General features: G+C 41.1%; 1 protein-coding gene across 1 annotated transcript in view; it reads right to left on the bottom strand.

The window, feature by feature from the left end:
- CWF19L2 (CWF19 like cell cycle control factor 2) overlaps nucleotides 1-14,257 on the bottom strand; it is a 165,872-nt gene extending 151,615 nt beyond the window's left edge. Inside the window, exon 1 of the mRNA XM_034758854.1 lies at nucleotides 14,129-14,257. Coding sequence (XP_034614745.1) covers nucleotides 14,129-14,215 — 87 coding nt within the window. The 5' untranslated portion in view covers nucleotides 14,216-14,257. The remainder of the gene's footprint in view (nucleotides 1-14,128) is intronic.
- Between the last annotated feature and the right edge of the window lie 3,369 nt (nucleotides 14,258-17,626).

The following is a 17,626-nucleotide window of genomic DNA, read 5'->3' as shown; positions in this document are numbered from 1 at the left end:
GAAACACTGTAATTGAAATATTTCAACAGAAAACATATATGTGGCTTGAAAAAATCTAGATTCCTACTGTCTTCTCCTTAGACATTATTACGGAGTAAACATGTCTATAGAATATTTAAAGAGATCTAGTTTATATAATTTAGGTGAGCTTTCAAAAAGCTTTAGACATAGGTGAGCTTTCAAAAAGCTTTAGACAAAATCCCTCAACTAGAGGCTATTTAGAAAACAAATCCATCACGTGGTGACATGTGTATGATGTATTAGGAACTGGTTGCTTTCATTAAAGGCTCCCAAGGAAATCAAGCAGCAAAGCCATGGCCGGTCACTCATTTTTGCTCCTTTCATTTCTCCCTTCTTCAAGCTACTTTAAAAAAAAAAGTATGTTTCACTTTTTTACTTATATTTCACTTCTCTCTATCCCACCCTCTGCCTCCTCTTTAACCTATTTCCTATCATTTCTAGCAGGTCCGCATTCTTTTTCCTTTCTCCTTTATTGTTTGCTTTCTTCCACTCTTCTCCTTTGTTCTGTATTCCTGATTCCTATTCTGCTGTTAATCACCCTCTACAATTGCTCCATCTATTCCTCTGATTTACATCTCAACTTCACCTACACCTTTCTTCTCTCTTTATCTGGGTCCCTCCACCACCCACTGCTTACTCATATTCAGTAGGTTTTTCCACACACCCTTCCCTTGGTCTCTTCACCCAAGAAAGTGAAGAATTCCATTCCCTCTTTCTAATTCTCCCTGGTGCTGCCCCAATTTCTTACCTCTTTTCACAGTGGCAGGGTCTCTGACCTCCTCCCACCCCCAAAAAGCAGTGTTTATCACCTCTCATCCTTATTACTTCCCCAAAACAGGAACCTTTCCACCTCCCTCATACAAACCAGCCTTTTCCCTGCTTCTCATCCCCCCACTATGACAGGAAATCTGCCATAAACTGCCAGTTCCCCCAGCCAAGAGCTACCTCAATGCAGGGAGGAGCAAACACCGGTTAACACAGCTTCATTTAGATAAAAGGGTTAGCAATGGTCCAGGAACGTTATGAATAGGCAAATACATATGAATATAAAACATACTTTACGTAATAAAAATACTATTTTGTTCAGACAATAAAAATCTATTTAAACATTCATCAAGTGAAATGAAGTTAAGATTACACACATCCTTCACAACAGATTGATCTTAACTTCGGCAAAAGTGTCTGGACTAGAAATGCATAGCCCAGTGACCATTAAATTACTGTGATCCCCTGAATATTAGATGAAATAGAATAGGTAAGAAGAATCAGTATACTGTTAAAAAGAAAAGACATGATCAAACAGGAGGCAAGGTTTGTTTTAAATTTCATATCTTGGCCAAAGAACCAACAATATTCACATCAAATGAAAAGACACAGGAGCCTAGGGAGTTTTAGGAACTACATTGTGTCCCATATCATCAATTTAACACCAAGCAAGCAAGCAAGCTAGTAGCTGTAACATCTGATCCTTTCTATCTCCAAAAATGTACCTAACTCCCTCTAGCACTCAATTACAATATTCACTTTTTTATACAGTCAGTGTAAGTTTTTCTCCTATTATTTCAGCCATTCCTATGGGTAAAAAACTCTGTCTACACTACTTTCTTCCTCAACTTCAGACCATGACCTCCTGTTCTACTTGCCTATTAAAATTACACAATTGAGCTTATTGGCATCAATCTACTTTTCTTCCCTTTCTGTGTTTTATAATTAAACCCCCACATCTGCTTTGGGGGAGGGGGGGAAGTGGGAGGTTATGCTATAGAGGCTAAATCTAATAGTTTCACATCTCTCAACACAGAGCCGTTCAAGCACTTTATTTCAAATTAAGGTTCATTAATTCTTTGTAATGCCACAAAAATATCCAACAATTTATCCTTTCACCCTTACAGATAAAATGCACAAGATGGTAGGAGTTTACGTCTTGTCACTGTGACAGCCTTTTTAGTTTCTTAACCATAACTATAGCATGCTACATTTAACTCCTTTTATCCCAAAGTGCTTTATTAATTCTTAAATATACAGATACATACAGCACCACTAAGTGCCACAACTGTGTAGTAGGAAACTGGACACCATGCTGCCCAACATACTTACAGTCTTACCCTGCAAAAGACACCTACCCATTCTGTGCCTCAGTTTCCTTATCTGTAATAGGATGATAATATTCCCTCAGTCACAGGGATGAGGTGAAGTTTAATTCTATAATGTCTGTAAAGAGCTCCAAAATCCTTATTTGGAAGATGCTATAAAAATGCTAGGTATTATAACAGCACTATTAATTTAGAAGGACGCACTTCGCCAAGGACAGGGGAGCTCTTTAAATCCATGCAAACTTACAGTGCCTCGTTTTTTATAGCCCTATCAGAAAAAAACACCACACAATAAAATTCAGGAAACTCTATATCAATGTCTCCCTCCACTCAATTCCTCAGCCCTGATGAATACCTCAAAGAGAAGAAGTTGCTGTCCCAACCCTCATTACTACAAGATGTGGGGCTAGATATGCTTGGCTACACAGAAGGGGGTCTTAGCTTTAAGGGATCCTGGGATTGCTCCCCTTATCACCCTGCAGCTGCTAACCATCTTCTATCTCAGGGGTGGACAAACTTTTTGGCCCGAGGGCCACATTGGGGAAGAGAAATTGTACAGCAGGCCATGAATGCTCACAAAATTGGGGTTGAGGTGCAGGAGGGGGTGCGGGCTCTGGGGTGGGGCTGGGATGAGGAGTTTGGGGTGTAGGAGGGTGCTCTGGGCTGGAACTGTGGGGTTTGGAGGGCGGGAGGGGGATCAGAGCTGGGGCAGGGATGCAGGAAGGGTGCAGGTTCCAGCTGGGAGTGCGAGCTCTGGGGTCAGGCTGGGGATGAGAGGTTTGGGGTGTAGGAGGGCTCTGGGCTGGGATTGAGGGGTTTAGAAAGCAGGAGGGGGATCGGGGCTGTGGTAGGGGTGTGGGGAGAGGCTCAGGGGGTGCAGGCTCCGAGCGGCGCTTACCTCAAGTGGCTCCTGAGAGCAGTGCTATGTCCCTTCTCCGGCTCCTACACGGAGGCGTGGCCAGGCGACTCTGCACGCTGCCCCATCTGCAGGCACCGCCCCTGCAGCTCCCATTGGAGTGCATAGGAGCCAGAGTGGGGCCATGCCGCAGCTTCTGGGATCTGCGTGGTGCGGATCCGACTCTGCCCAGCCAGAGAGGGGCCAAGCCACGTGGTGCGGCTTGCGGGCCAACTTAAAATGGCTCATGGGCCATAGTTTGCCTACCTCTGTTCTATCTCCAACTAAGCTTCCTCCCTCCCCTATTGTCATGAGCACTACAGCTGGGTCTACATCAGTCTTTTTCCCCCTTCAATGTTTCCTGCTGTTGCTATCACCAGTACGGCTTCAATGCCTGTGGCAGCAGTGGATGCATCAGTGTGGGCCAGTTGCCAGAATTTCAACCACGGTGTCATCTAATCCTGCTCAGAGCAGATCTAAACAACATGGCGATTAAAATGGCAGTTGCACCAGCACTGTATCTACAGCAGTACTCCCACTGTTGCTACCAGGGGTAGAGTGATGGTTGGGAAATTTAGGAAAATATAGCGTAGGCAAGATCTATGAGGTTCCCTCAGAAAGCTCAATGGGAAGGAGCTACAGAATTTAAGAGGCAGGAAACCTGTAGGATTCTACAGAAGTTACTTTTAAAATTACGATATCTTCCATTGTTGTTTTCGATGCTGTTGTGTAACCCTGTTGATCCTGGGATATTAGAGAGACAAGGTGGGTGAGGTAATAGCTTTTACTGAACTAACTTCTGTTAGTCTCGTCTGGAACTCTATGTAGCTTGAAAGCTTGTCTCTTTCACCAACAGGCATTGGTCCACCCTGTCTTTCTAAAACTTACAGCATTTAATAGAAAACCACCCTATAACATTCTAGAATTGAGATATAATTGTCTATTAGGAAGAGGACAGCATTTTTCAAAAGGATGGTGATTATCTCTGAGATGCCAGTTAAAATCCCTTGGGGTGCTAAATTATCCTCCCGGCATTTTTTTAATATACACCTCTACCTCGATATACGCTGTCCTCGGGAGCCAAAAAATCTTACCACGTTGTAGGTGAAACCGCGTTATAGCGAACTTGCTTTGATCCACCGGAGTGCGCAGCCCCCCTCCCCCGAAGCACTGCTTTACCGCGTTATATCCGAATTCGTGTTATATTGGGTCACGTTATATCGGGGTAGAGATGTACCAATAATGAGTTAAGGATGCTGACCTCACCTCTTTCAAAGGTGAGAGTCAAGGATACAGAAACAATTCAAGGGGGACTTGACTTGGTGAAAGAACAATGACGAAAAATGCTCAGTGTTCCAGTGTACAAATCACTGTGGGTGAGAGCATAACAAATAGTTCTGCCTCTCCTCTGGGGCAGCAGAGCCAACAACACTATGTGGTTCTCTTGCACTTAATCCCAGATTTAAGGTTTATTTCTGGAATTCTCCATAATAAAACCAAGTGAAAAATAAATGGCCAGGCATTATATCTTCGAGTAAAGTATCAACCACTGAACCAACAGCCAGATTTATAAGAAAAATAACTGACAGGGGTTCATTTGAAAAACGTGCAAATTTCAGTTTGTTTTAAGTTCATATACAGTATACTAAATACAGTCATTCATAGTTTTACAAATTAATTCTTTAAGGTTTTGCTTATTTTTTCAATGAATATAAAATATAAGAATCAATGTCAGACTACTGGTAAGGACTTCAGCTTTCCAAATCAACAAGCATCAGCCATGAAACCATCTTTCTGTTTCAAAATAGCGAAAGAAAGCACATCTTTTATGCCAATTTTTTATACAAATCTAAATAAAATAGATAAGCCAATGCACCATTCTATACTGTAGAATAAAAGTATTTCATGGTAAAAATGGTATTCACATTATTTCACAGACATATATCTTCATATTTATGTAAAACTGCAATTTCAGATGAGGCCTTGTTTATTTACCTACAGAGGTATTTTGTATTGATATTCCTCATGTTTTATTGGCATATGACTACAGAGCGTAGTTTCTACTACAATTCCTACTAACTCAGGCTCCTCCTACATGAACTTGCAGCAGAAAAAGAAACACAAAAATGTATATAGTAAACTTTTATTTTGAAAACTTAGTTTGGACCTTTTTATTTCTTTATAATAAATGTTGGAAAGTTTTTCATCCATATATCACCAGCCCAAAGACCGAAGAAGTTTTACTGATTGGCTTTTATATCAGAAATTCAGGTACTGTCTATGCCTCATCACCCTGGCAGAGTCTATGGGCCACTGGAGAACTAGCATTATGAGGATATCATAAATATCAAGCAAGAGAAACATGGATTTGGGGAGGGTAGCAGGTGGCAGGAAAGATTTATATAAACTAACACTTTTGTTTACACCTATTTAAAATCAAACTCCAGATGGCAGATCACACATTTTGCAGCATCCCAGAGTTCAACTCTAGCTAGCTTCTTCTACCACTGACTTACAATATTCATTTATCTTACTGTCAGTTTAAGTTCTCCCCTCTTACCCCCTCATTATTTCAACCATCCCCAACTATTATAAGAAAGGAGGTGAAAATCTGGCACCAAATATGGGTGCTGAAAGATTCTGGCCTTCATCTTGAAGCATCTCTTATATACTGCTGAATTTGAAAAGCACAGGGTATCGCTTGCACAGAAAAGAGAATGGATACACTTATTTCAATGGGATACGGATATTCATTGTTACCAACTGTATAGTAAAAACTAGTTAGGTTATGGAAAAAGGGATGGTGCAAAAGAAAGCATTATTATAGACATTATTACTTTATTACATTAAAGACCACGTAGTGGAAATAAAGATAGACATTCCAAATAATAAATACAAATATCATAGTGGGAGTTAAAAACGCACTATCAGTTTCCAGTATCAGAGGGGTAGCCGTGTTAGTCTGAATCTGTAAAAAGCAACAGAGGGTCCTGTGGCACCTGGACAGTTGTTATGGTGCGGTGCGTGGTTGCTGGTGAGAATATGCTTAAGGTTGGCGAACCCTACAAGATCTTCACCAAGCATTCTCAAAACTACGATACCCACACAAGGAAATAAAGAAACAAATCAACAGAGCCAGATGCGTACCCAGAAGCCTCCTGCTACAAGACAGGCCCAAAAAAGAAACCAACAGAACTCCACTGGCCATCACCTAGAGTCCTCAGCTTAAACCTCTCCAACGCATCATCAGTGATCTACAACCCATCCTGGACAATGATCCCTCACTTTCACAGACCTTGGGAGGCAGGCCAGTCCTCGCCCACAGACAACCCACCAACCTTAAGCATATTCTCACCAGCAACCACACACCACACCATAACAACTCTAACTCAGGAACCAACCCATGCAACAAACTTCGATGCCAACTCTGCCCACATATCTATACCAGCAACACCATCACAGGACCTAACCAGATCAGCTACAACATCACCGGTTCATTTACCTGCACGTCCACCAATGTTATATAGGCCATCATGTGCCAGCAATGCCCCCCTGCTATGTACATTGGCCAAACTGGACAGTCACTACGCAAAAGGATAAATGGACACAAGTCAGATATCAGGAATGGCAATATAAAAAAACCTGTAGGAAAACACTTCAACCTCCCTGGCCACACAATAGCAGATGTAAAGGTAGCCATCTTACAGCAAAAAAACTTCAGGACCAGACTCCAAAGAGAAACTGCTGAGCTCCAGTTCATTTGCAAATTTGACACCATCAGATCAGGATTAAACAAAGACTGTGAATGGCTATCCAACTACAGAAGCAGTTTCTCCGCCCTTGGTGTTCACACCTCAATGCTAGCAGAGCACCTCACCCTCCCTGATTGAACTAATCTCGTTATCTCCATACTGATTTATACCTGCCTCTGGAAATTTCCATTACTTGCATCTGAAGAAGTGAGGTTCTTACCCACGAAAGCTTATGCTCCCAATACTTCTGTTAGTCTTAAAGGTGCCACAGGACCCTCTGTTGCTTTTATCAGTTTCCAGATGCTTGATAGAAGTATTGTAACAATATGCTGAACAAGGTCAATGAAGAAAAAAATAATAAACGTAGCAAAGTGGCTTTAAATACCTTACTATTAACAAGCTAAACAGCTCAGAAGATATAGGGACTTGGTAGGGACAAGCATGTTCTCAGTACCACAAATGATTGCCCACTCAACTGAGTGGAAACCCATTGACTTTAATTAGCTTTGGATCTGATTCTAAATACAACAGTAGGAAGTTACTTTGTAAACAGATTTATTTTAAAAATAATACCATTTAACTTTTGCTTTTAGGTTTTAAAGCAGTATTTGTCAAAGCTGAAGCAAGTCAGCACACTCCTAGAATTTTAAACTACTCTAGCTTAAGGACATCAAGAATATAAATATTTTAATGCATAGATGATGAAAAATCCATCTTCAGAAGCTTTAAAAATACTGAGTTAATTTTTTTTCAAATATGGACTGTTTTTCTTTCCTCACTGAACAAATCAAATTCAAAGTTTCCAACTTCAGCTGTTTTGAGCTACGTGTGCATAAGATTCCAGTCAGAATAGCACTGAAATCTTTTTATGACTACTCATACCTCAAAATAGACTACCGGTTTTGCTCAGACATTCCTAAAAATTCACCTTTGGGCTGAGACCAAACATAAAATGTTTCATGCAAATAGGAATTTGTTTGAAAAAATCATAACGAGAGGAATTAGAATGGAAAAAGGAACTCATTCTCAACTAAACTATTATCTTCAAGCAAATGGTATGATATGGAAAGGGAGATGATCACTGACCTAAAATAAGCATAAAATTTTTTTAGCTGTTTCATCAAATGCTATTTTAAAACTAATTTGCCCTTTGGTGTGAACAAGTCTGAAGTCTGCACATTAGCATTCTCCACTAAGACATCTCATCTCCTGGCATCAGAGGGTTAATTACAAGTGTTTCCATTTGTGGTTTTGAGGAAGAGATTTTATTCTATGTCAGCAAAACAAAGAAAGGAGATCAATTCCATTTCAGAAACAATGCTAGAAAAAGCAATGACATGGCAGCAAATACATTACAATGCTTCCATGTGAGAAAATGCTTAATGGACTTTGAATAGAGTTCGTGATGTAGCAAACAGACAACTTCTCAAAATAATGCTGATTTGCATAGCTAAAGGCTAGTTCATCCCTACAAAGTAGGAGGAAAGAAAAAAAACATAGGACCAAGAAAATCCATTAATCTCAACTCTGAATTTCTGTATCAATTCATTAGGATGAAGATGGAGGACAGGATGTGACCCCCTTTGCCCTCTGAAGGTATGTCTTGCTTAGGATAAAAGCTTTGCTGTTAAGGTGTTTGCTAAAAGTCTAGTGTAGAGTAGGTGTGTATACTTTCAACGTGCTAGCAAATCTACCTCTCGCCTGCTTCTACTTTTGAATCCTCCTCCCCAGAGAATAGCTCTAGTGCCTATAACTGTTGATGTTCATAGCTTTCCCAACCTGCAACAGAACGAAATTGATGTTATTCTTGTAAGTTTCAGTGCTGCCCAGAGTATCAACAGCAGCAACGAAAAAACACAAGATTGTAGTCAGTTTTCACTTGACTGCAGCATATAGGTGGACAAAAAATGTTCTATGTTTGCAAATTTAGGAAGAAATTCAGATCATATTAGGAAGATTTTTCTTTACAACCAAGTGGGCTAGAAACTCTTATTTTAAAAACAAATATATATATACATACATACACACACACACACACACACACACATTTATATTCTGTGGAAGTTGATGGCAATTTCCCAAGAAAGCTAACTACTCTCCACATGCAAATGGATTTTTCAAGCTCTAGTGTTAAGTGACATGCAAAGTATATTTAACAGGATTATCTGTATTTACACTGAATCCCCTCTATTCTCAGGTGTGTTGTGCTGAATATGACTGAATATCTTCCTTACCAAATTTAATAATTGAGTTGGAGAAAACAAGAGGAAGAACTTCTAAATTACCTTAAATTCTTAAATAAGGCATTTTTAAAATACATCTAAATTCAAAGGTACAAAACAAATAAAACAACCTATTTACATTTGTGAAGCATGACTGTGGAGCTACACCGCTACCAGTTTCAAATTCTAATACACAGATAAGAGTTCCATTTATTAAACTGCTCACAGCTCTATCTATACCTACTAGACGCAAAACCTCTGCCAACATGTATCTAATGAATGAAAGGTCAACAGTCAAAACCTAAAAGCAATACAGAGGAGGTCACCACTGAATCAGCTAAGCCATAGTTTCTGCTTTAAGTCATCAGTTGATGGAAGAAGTAAATGTTGTCTCTACCAAAGTAAATTATAATAATTTAGAGCCTATTATTATTACAGGGGGGTAGAGAAAGACAGAGCGAGAGTTTTGGGTTGATTTTTTCTGGATTATTGAAAATGTGCATATGTGCTTTTAAGATTTCTACCTAATGGCTATATTTATTCATGACATATTTTTTAGAAGTTGATATTAACTTTTCACAAACATTGTATAATACAACACAGCACACAGTACTGAAGTCAAAATATTAGAATAGATGGTTTCCACAGGAAGACACTGATACATCTCAACCCATAAATAAGAAAATTCAAAAGTAACTGTTAGATTTAGTTTTGTCCTGGGACCTCAAAAACATTTTGCAAACACTGTTCAACAAAGCTGATGAGCACCTTCTGAAGTGCAGACATCTATGGATAAGGGTGGAATATAGATATGAGAGACTTCCAGAGCCTACATGACCACCAAGGATTTCTTGTGATGAACCACCACACCCAAAGGTAGAACTGCAGTCACAAAATTCAAAGTGTTCTATTTATTTGGTGTAGCACACAGATTCTAATACAAACTCAATATCCTGCAGACGCTACCAGCATCTAATCCTCACACATCTCTTCTCTGTCTGCCACCTAAATGCTTCTTCAAAGTTGGCCTCTTCACTGCTACAGCAGCTGTGTCTTACTGTTCTGATGTTTCTGCAATGCCACCACAGTAATACCTCCTCCAATAGCATTGCTAATGCTAATGCACAGGAATGCCATTGGATTGGTTAAATCTTAATTCACATGATTTTTTAAAAATAGATTGCAGTGCATTGAAGACTGCAATCCAGGTATTATAAAACAACAAGGAAGTGTTTAATTTGACATTAACTTACATAGTATTTTATATATCACCTTAAAAATAATAATTTAGGAGGGAAAGTAAAAAAATACTTTATCTTGACCCATATGCCCAATTTCTGGGGAAGATATGAGCTATAGTTAAAAAAAATGTAAACTATGTTTTCATAGGAGAATTGTAAGAACCACCACTTATCTTATGTAAAGCTGCTAATAAAAGTAGGAGTCTATATACAGTGGAAAATGGTTGTTTGCTAAGCATTGCCAATGTGCATGGCACTCTACAAGATATAAAAATAAATCTCTGCACCAAAGAACTTACAATTTAGAAAGCAGACACTAAGAAGAGATGATGCATTGGGAAATGATGGCCTACATGCGAGCTTCCTGTTTTTCCAGATCAACACCTTTGTTATGTGTTGCAGTGGTTGGGCAGGGCGAGACAGTAAAATCCTGGCTCTAGTGCCAGCTAAAGTTATTCAATCTGAATATACAAAATATTTCAAAAATCTATGTTCTTTTCAATTTGCAGGATTCTCAAACATAGTAGGCATATTCAAGACAAATGTTAATGAAACAAAATTACTTTGGCTTAGGGTGACCAGACAGCAAATGTGAAAAATCGGGACAAGGGTGGGGGGTAATAGGAGCCTATATAAGAAAAAGACCCAAAAATCGGGACTGTCCCTATAAAATCGGGACATCTGGTCACCCTACTTTGGCCACACATATGACTTGGTCCTAAGGGCTAAAAGAATTTCCTTCAATCAGCTGTGTTCATGTAAGAGAACAAGCTTCAGGCTTACAATGGAGATTTTGAGTGAGTGTGTGTGTGTTTTTATATATATATTTATATATATATAAAATCTGTGAAAGTAATGGCACTTTTACTTATATCACTCATTTACGGCAAATCTAAAAAGCTTTCCTAAACCGAACAATGGGTTACAAGTTATTTCTGTGATTTACAGATGCTTCTAGCGCTTTGAACAGAGAGCTTATAAAAAGTTGCACAGAAGAGATAAAGACCAATGATTTTATTTCACTGAAATATGGGGTAGCATATTAGAGAACATAGTTTTGCATTGTTAGTGGGACAGTTATATTTACAATCACCTATAACAATGTCTAAGTAATGTACCACTTGCTTTTAGTAAAACTTAAAAAAAAATGGAATTTGATTTCATATAAGAAAGAATTCTGAGCCAATATATTCTCTAATGCCAGCAAGCTATAAATAAATAAATGGTAAAGATATTTGTATATACAACTTATTTGGATATATACCTCAAAGAATTGTAGGCTCTAGAATCTAGATCATCTACTAAAAGTCAGTGGGAAGGCAGGCTCTTAATTCAGTGCCATTTGTTACCATGCCAGTCCTCATGTCAAGATTTAAACCACATTCATACCTACTCAAGTATAGTTTATAGAATTAATTCACAATATGCTCTTCCATTAGATTTACACACAAACTTCGCCCATGCTTAGATTTGAAGCATCAAAAGTAAACATTTCCAGGATACAATTTGCTATTCTTCACTCATTTTGTTAAATTGTTTTCTTCTAAATCACATTCATGAATTAAAAAGGTAAGAACAGGAATAATTGGAAAACTAAATCACTAACAAATCTGGATTCTCAACATACCAATTCTGCAATATTTTTTTTAATTCTTCACAGTGTGATGCCTAACATTTAAGTGGCTGAAACCCACATTTAAAGGTTCTTACTTTATTGTAATAAAGTGCAAAAAGAGGTAATTCAACCAGTCCCGTTAACTGTAGGTGGAGAGTATGATGTTTCCCTGATGATTTACAAGGGGAAACTGTCAATTTCAAGTTCCAGTTAAAAATAAATACATAATTTCTAGCCTTCACTGATGCAAAAAATAATCTTGACTGTGAAGCCTCAGTGGTTCTCAACCAGGGGTACATGTACCCCTGGGATACGCAGTGGTCTTCCCAGGGGTACATCAAATCATCTAGATATTTGCCTATTTTTATAACGGACTACATAAAAAGTGCTAGTGCAATCAATACAAACTAAAATTTCATAGAGAGAATTACTTGTTTATCCTACTCTATATACTATACCAGGGGTTGGCAACCTTTCAGAAGTGGTGTGCCGAGTCTTCATTTATTCACTCTAATTTAAGGTTTCGTGTGCCAGTAATACATTTTAACATTTTTAGAAGGTCTCGTTCTATAAGTCTATAATATATAACTAAACTATTGTTGTACATAAAGTAAATAAGGTTTTTAAAATGTTTAAGAAGCTTCATTTAAAATTAAATTAAAACACAGAGCCCCCCCGGACCGGTGGCCAGGACCCGGGCAGTGCGAGTGCCACTGAAAATCAGCTCATGTGCCGCCTTTGGCACGCGTGCCATAGGTTGCCTACCCCTGTACTATACACTGAAATACAAGTACAATATTTATATTCCAATTGATTTGTTTTATAAATATGTGGTAAAAATGAGAAAGTAAGCTATGTTTCTGTAATAAAAAAATGCTGTGACACTTTTGTATTTTTATGTCTGATTTTGTAAGCAAGTAGTTTTTAAGTTAGGTGAAACTTGGGGGTATGCAAGACAAATCAGACTCCTGAAAGGGGTGCAGTAATCTGGAAAGGTTGAGAGCCACTGATCTAAGTAATCCTCTGCAGACAGATTCAGTGCCTCTGCTGTTGCTCAAAGCTTTCACAAATCCAGTGAACTTGACAAGACTGGCCAGTTTCATTGCTGTTATTCAAAACCCCAGACATCTATGAAACTGACAACCACCCTGACGATTTCATGCTACTGCTTCAGGGGTCAGCAGCAGGGGCAAGCACAGGAAATGACAACACAGAGGTCCACCAAATAAATGGGGACTTCAAATGTATGAGGCATCTGAGTCATACAGTTATGAGACCAGTATAAAATATGCACAACTAGATCCAGGGACAACACACTGGTAGGGATGCCTGCACTCTTCCCTTTCCCAGGGTTAATGTTCACAATGGTGTGTTGCTTCTCAATCTCATGGCTAGGTGACCACACATTGTTTGATTTGGCCTTGGGCTAACAAGCTTAATCCTCTGGCTAGCAAGTTTTCAATATCTTCTTCAAACCAGGATTTTATTGCATTGCATAAGCAGGGCGTTACTCAAAGTGCAACTTGCCCATGACACCGGGGCTAACTACGTTCTCTCTCACCAAGTTCCAAAAGGCTAAATTAACCTTTCCTTCCTGTCCCAAACTTCCGATACACTGTTAAAAACAGCCGCCAGGCCTCACTCCAGAGACGGCTGCATTTCACTTGTGGGTGAAGGGACTTCTTCGTGTAGGTCCTGCTGTTTGAGCTGTGTTTTGCTCTGTGTTTGTACACTGGGGAGCACAATGGGGCTCTGGCAATGTAAGTAACAATGAAATAGTCAGGGGCTGCTGAGGGACTACACTAATGTAAGAGTGTGACAGCCACCTCATGGCCCCGGAGACTCCACAGCAGCAGCGAGGACATAGAATATCAGGGTTGGAAGCGACCTCAGGAGGTCATCTAGTCCAACCCCCTGCTCAAAGCAGGACCAATCCCCAACTAAATCATCCTAGCCAGGGCTTTGTCAAGCCGGGCCTTAAAAACCTCCAAGGAAGGAGATTCCCGCTGCTCTCCTGGCACTCAGCGCCCGGCCTGTGTACACAGCTTGGGGAGACTCTGGCCGGGCAAACTGGGCGAGGGGAGAAAGAGGGACTCGCGGGGGCGGGAGGCAGAGCCAGGGAGCAGGGCAGGGGATAAGAGCAGGGAACGGAGCGCTGCCCCCAGGGGATAAGAGCAGGGAGAGGAGCTGGAGGACTTCTCCCTGGCCGTGGGGATGGCGGCGAGGCGGGCTGAGGACCAGGGGGCTTCTCCCACGCGGGGCTGCAGCAGGGGGCGGCCGGGCTCTCACCTGCACCAGCAGCGCCTCCCGCTCCCGCCGCCTCCGCTCCTTCCGCGCCTCCAGGCTCCGCTCACTTTCAAACCCCCCGGACGCCATGGCCAGGAGCTGCCGTAAAGTGACGCCGGGGCCGGCGCCAGTGTGCGGCGCTCGCGGAAAATGCCGTAAAGTGAGTAGCCGACAGCCCCGTGGTCCGTTCGCCGGGGAGCGCCCGGGAACTGCCAGCGATAGCCCCGGAGCCTGCTGCCGGGAGCCGCTCCGCACTGCGCCCTCTGCGGGCCGGGCCGGGCCGGGCGGCTCCATCCCGGGGCAGGGCTTGCCGGGGGGCCGGGGACCACACGGGGCTGCGCCCTGCCTCTCGCCTCTTGCCGTGGGAAACGTTTTGTTTCCGCTCACCGGAGGCTCCGTGTTTCCCTTGCTGGTCTGTGGGTTGGCTGTTGAACTAGTCCAGCTCTTCCCTCGGGGTCACTCCCGCCCTTCCCAGGCCACAGGCTCCCCACCCACCAGTTCGGTTCAAAACACTTCGCACAGCTCCCTCGAAAATGCGTTGTGATGCCAGTGCCGCCGCAGTGCACACGCGTGAGATGACCTCGGCATCTGGCCTCTCCCTTAGGACGGAGCTTTCCGGAGCGTTGGAGTTTTAATCGCCTTCCCTCATTTGCTGTAATTTCCGAGTTTTGCTATGGTGGTGGCTTAATAGACACCACAGTTTATGTTTCCTGAAACCCAAACCTTGCTACCAGCTCCAAAAACAGGCCAGTTAAACATCTAGAATGACAACTTCCCCCAGAGCAGATCACACCCAACCGCATGCCAGCTACCAGACTCCCACAAGGATCTTTCCACAAACTATTAGGAAAATGTCAGAGTAATGTCACTTAATGAATTACCTTTTTTGCACTTTATTACTATAAAGTAAAAGCTTTTGAATGTGGGTGCCAGCCACTTAAATGTTAGGCATCACGCTGTGAAGAATGTAAAAAAATGTACTGAAGAATTGATATGCTGAGAATCCAGATTTGTTAGTGATTTAGTTTTCCAGATATCTCTGTTCTTACCTTTATAATTCATGAATGTGATTTAGAAGGAAACAATTTAACAAAATGAGTCAAGAATAGCAAATTGTTTCCTGGAAATGTTTACATTTGTTGCTTCAAATCTAAGAATGGGTTAAGTTTGTCTGTAAATCTAATGAAAGACTACATAGCAACATGACTTCATTGGTAAATGTTTTTCCTTTACATTCAGCTTCACCCCATCACTCCCACATGGCAGCATGATCCAGTGGATAGAATGCTGGCCTGGGAGTCAAGATGAGACCTGGATTCTTTTCTCAGCTCTGCCACTAAGACCTGGTCTTTACTGGGGGGGGATCAATCTAAGTTACGCAACTTCAGGTATGTGAATAACGTAACTGAAGTTGACATACTTAGATCTACTTACTGTGGTGTCTTCGCTGTGGTAAGTCGACGGCTGACGCTCTCCCATCGACTCCGCCTACGACTCTCGCCCTGGTGGAGTACCGGAGTCAATGGGAGAGCACTCGGCGGTCGATTTAAAATTGACCCCCTCTGGATCAATCACTGCCCGTCGATCCAGCGGGTAATGTAGACAAGCCCTAATAAGTAGGGTCACAGGCAAGTTACTTAACTTCTGTTTCTCAGTTTATTTAGCATAAGAGATTAATGAAACTCACTTTGCTTTGTAAAGCACTTTGAAGTCTAAAGAACTATACATGATTATAAGTATCCCCACACTATAGTTTGAGGTATAGATGAACAAACCAGTTTATTTATGGCAGTCTTCTTTCAAGGCGGGCAACTAAAATGGATATTTTGAGAAACCCGTAAAAAAAATTATGTAGTTTATCACTATCTGCCCAGAGAGGCTCCTTCACTGCACAATGCCACATTGAGGTCAGTGCAGCTCCACACAGGCACAGAGTTCAACTGGTATGGATCCACTTTCAGGTTTGGGGCCTGAGTTCATGATTCTAATCAATTTCTTTTCCCTTCACGTCCAGTTGATGTGTTGCAATGTTTCTGTGCTGGAACACTACTTCTGCTGCTGGCCAGTTGCCTACTGCCTAGGATGGGTCTGGGCAGGATGAAAGAAACTGATTAGGAAGTTTGCTGAGGCTCTTATACCTGGCAGTTAGCCAACAGCATGTGCCAGGTCCAGTACACCACTTTTGTAACAAGTATTGTGCCAGGACCATAAGTCCCACATCACCTCCATGTTGGTGCACATAACAAAATTCATTCCGCACATGGTTTGGGAAAAACTAGAGGGAACACTGCCTGCCAGGCCTGCTTTTTCATAAAGAAACAGAAAAGGGCACAAGCCAAATTATTCTAAAATCCTTTGCAAGTCACCTTTAATGGCTAGCAGGCCATCCCCTGTTCTATACTCTCACTGTGACTTCGGAAATCAACAGTGCTAATAATAGAATATGGTCTACCCAAACTTGTACTCCAACAGTGAGACACTAACCTTTGCAGAGTGAGTTACCATTTCCCATTTAACACTGTCCCTAAGAGAAGCTGCATGGTCAGTGGTGAGTGATATTATAAATGTCTGTACTGCTTGTGTTCCCCACTTTCTTTTAGTGCTCTGTGTGAAATTTTCCATAGAAAAGAAGATTGTCAAAAAGTCAGGGGAAAAAATTCTTTCCACTGAGTGTGATTCTGTACAATTCACCTTAAGCAGAAAGCAAAATTTCACAAGAAAAACGTGCACTTTGCTCTGAGAATATGAAATGTGTTGGTCACAGTTACAGGGAAGCTGGACATATCCTGATTGTTGCTTTGTGAGTTCTCCATCTGAATCTTAACAATGTCTTCTGAAGCACTCACACAGAAGAAAGGTCACAGCCAATGAGGTGTGAGTGTGTGGGGTGAGGTGTGCAGAGGCCAAAATGGACTGAATCTAATTCAGTTCCTAGTCTTCAGTTCATTTCTAAAACAATCCATTTCTCAGTTTGCTACTTGTGTTGCTGGGAGAAAATGATAGTTCAGATTGGTATGGGAATGTCCTGTGGTTCAGTGAAAGAAATAAAAAGTCAGTCCCATGAGAAATTATAGAAAAAAGCAAAGGATGATATAATTAGAGGGTATTTTTCTTTTATGGAAGTTTTACTAAGTCGGTGCCACAAAAAATACCTTGTACCATGACAATGGAGCAGCAGCACCCATGTTATTTATTAGATAGCCATGCCTCAGTTCATTATGGAGGCTTGAATCAAGAAACAAGACATTTTTACCTCTGTAAAATCAAAAAGACAGGCAATGGCCTCTAACTTCAGCAATAAAAGGGTTAATGTAGTATTAATAATATTGACAGCCTACATTGTAAATTCAGTTTACAATGAAAATGAATGAAGAGACTCCTGGAGATCAAAGGATGATTAATCCATTCCTCCATATTCAGTATCAGACCATGTGTTTTCTGCCTCTAGGCAATAGTTGTTTGGTTAATGTGCTCAGCTAGTTAGCAGACAAATGGTATCTT

This window comes from Trachemys scripta, chromosome 1, assembly GCF_013100865.1.
Source record: "Trachemys scripta elegans isolate TJP31775 chromosome 1, CAS_Tse_1.0, whole genome shotgun sequence".
Lineage (NCBI taxonomy): Eukaryota > Metazoa > Chordata > Testudines > Emydidae > Trachemys > Trachemys scripta.
Note: the sequence above shows the minus strand (reverse complement) of the source record. Positions and strands in the feature narration are given on the sequence as shown.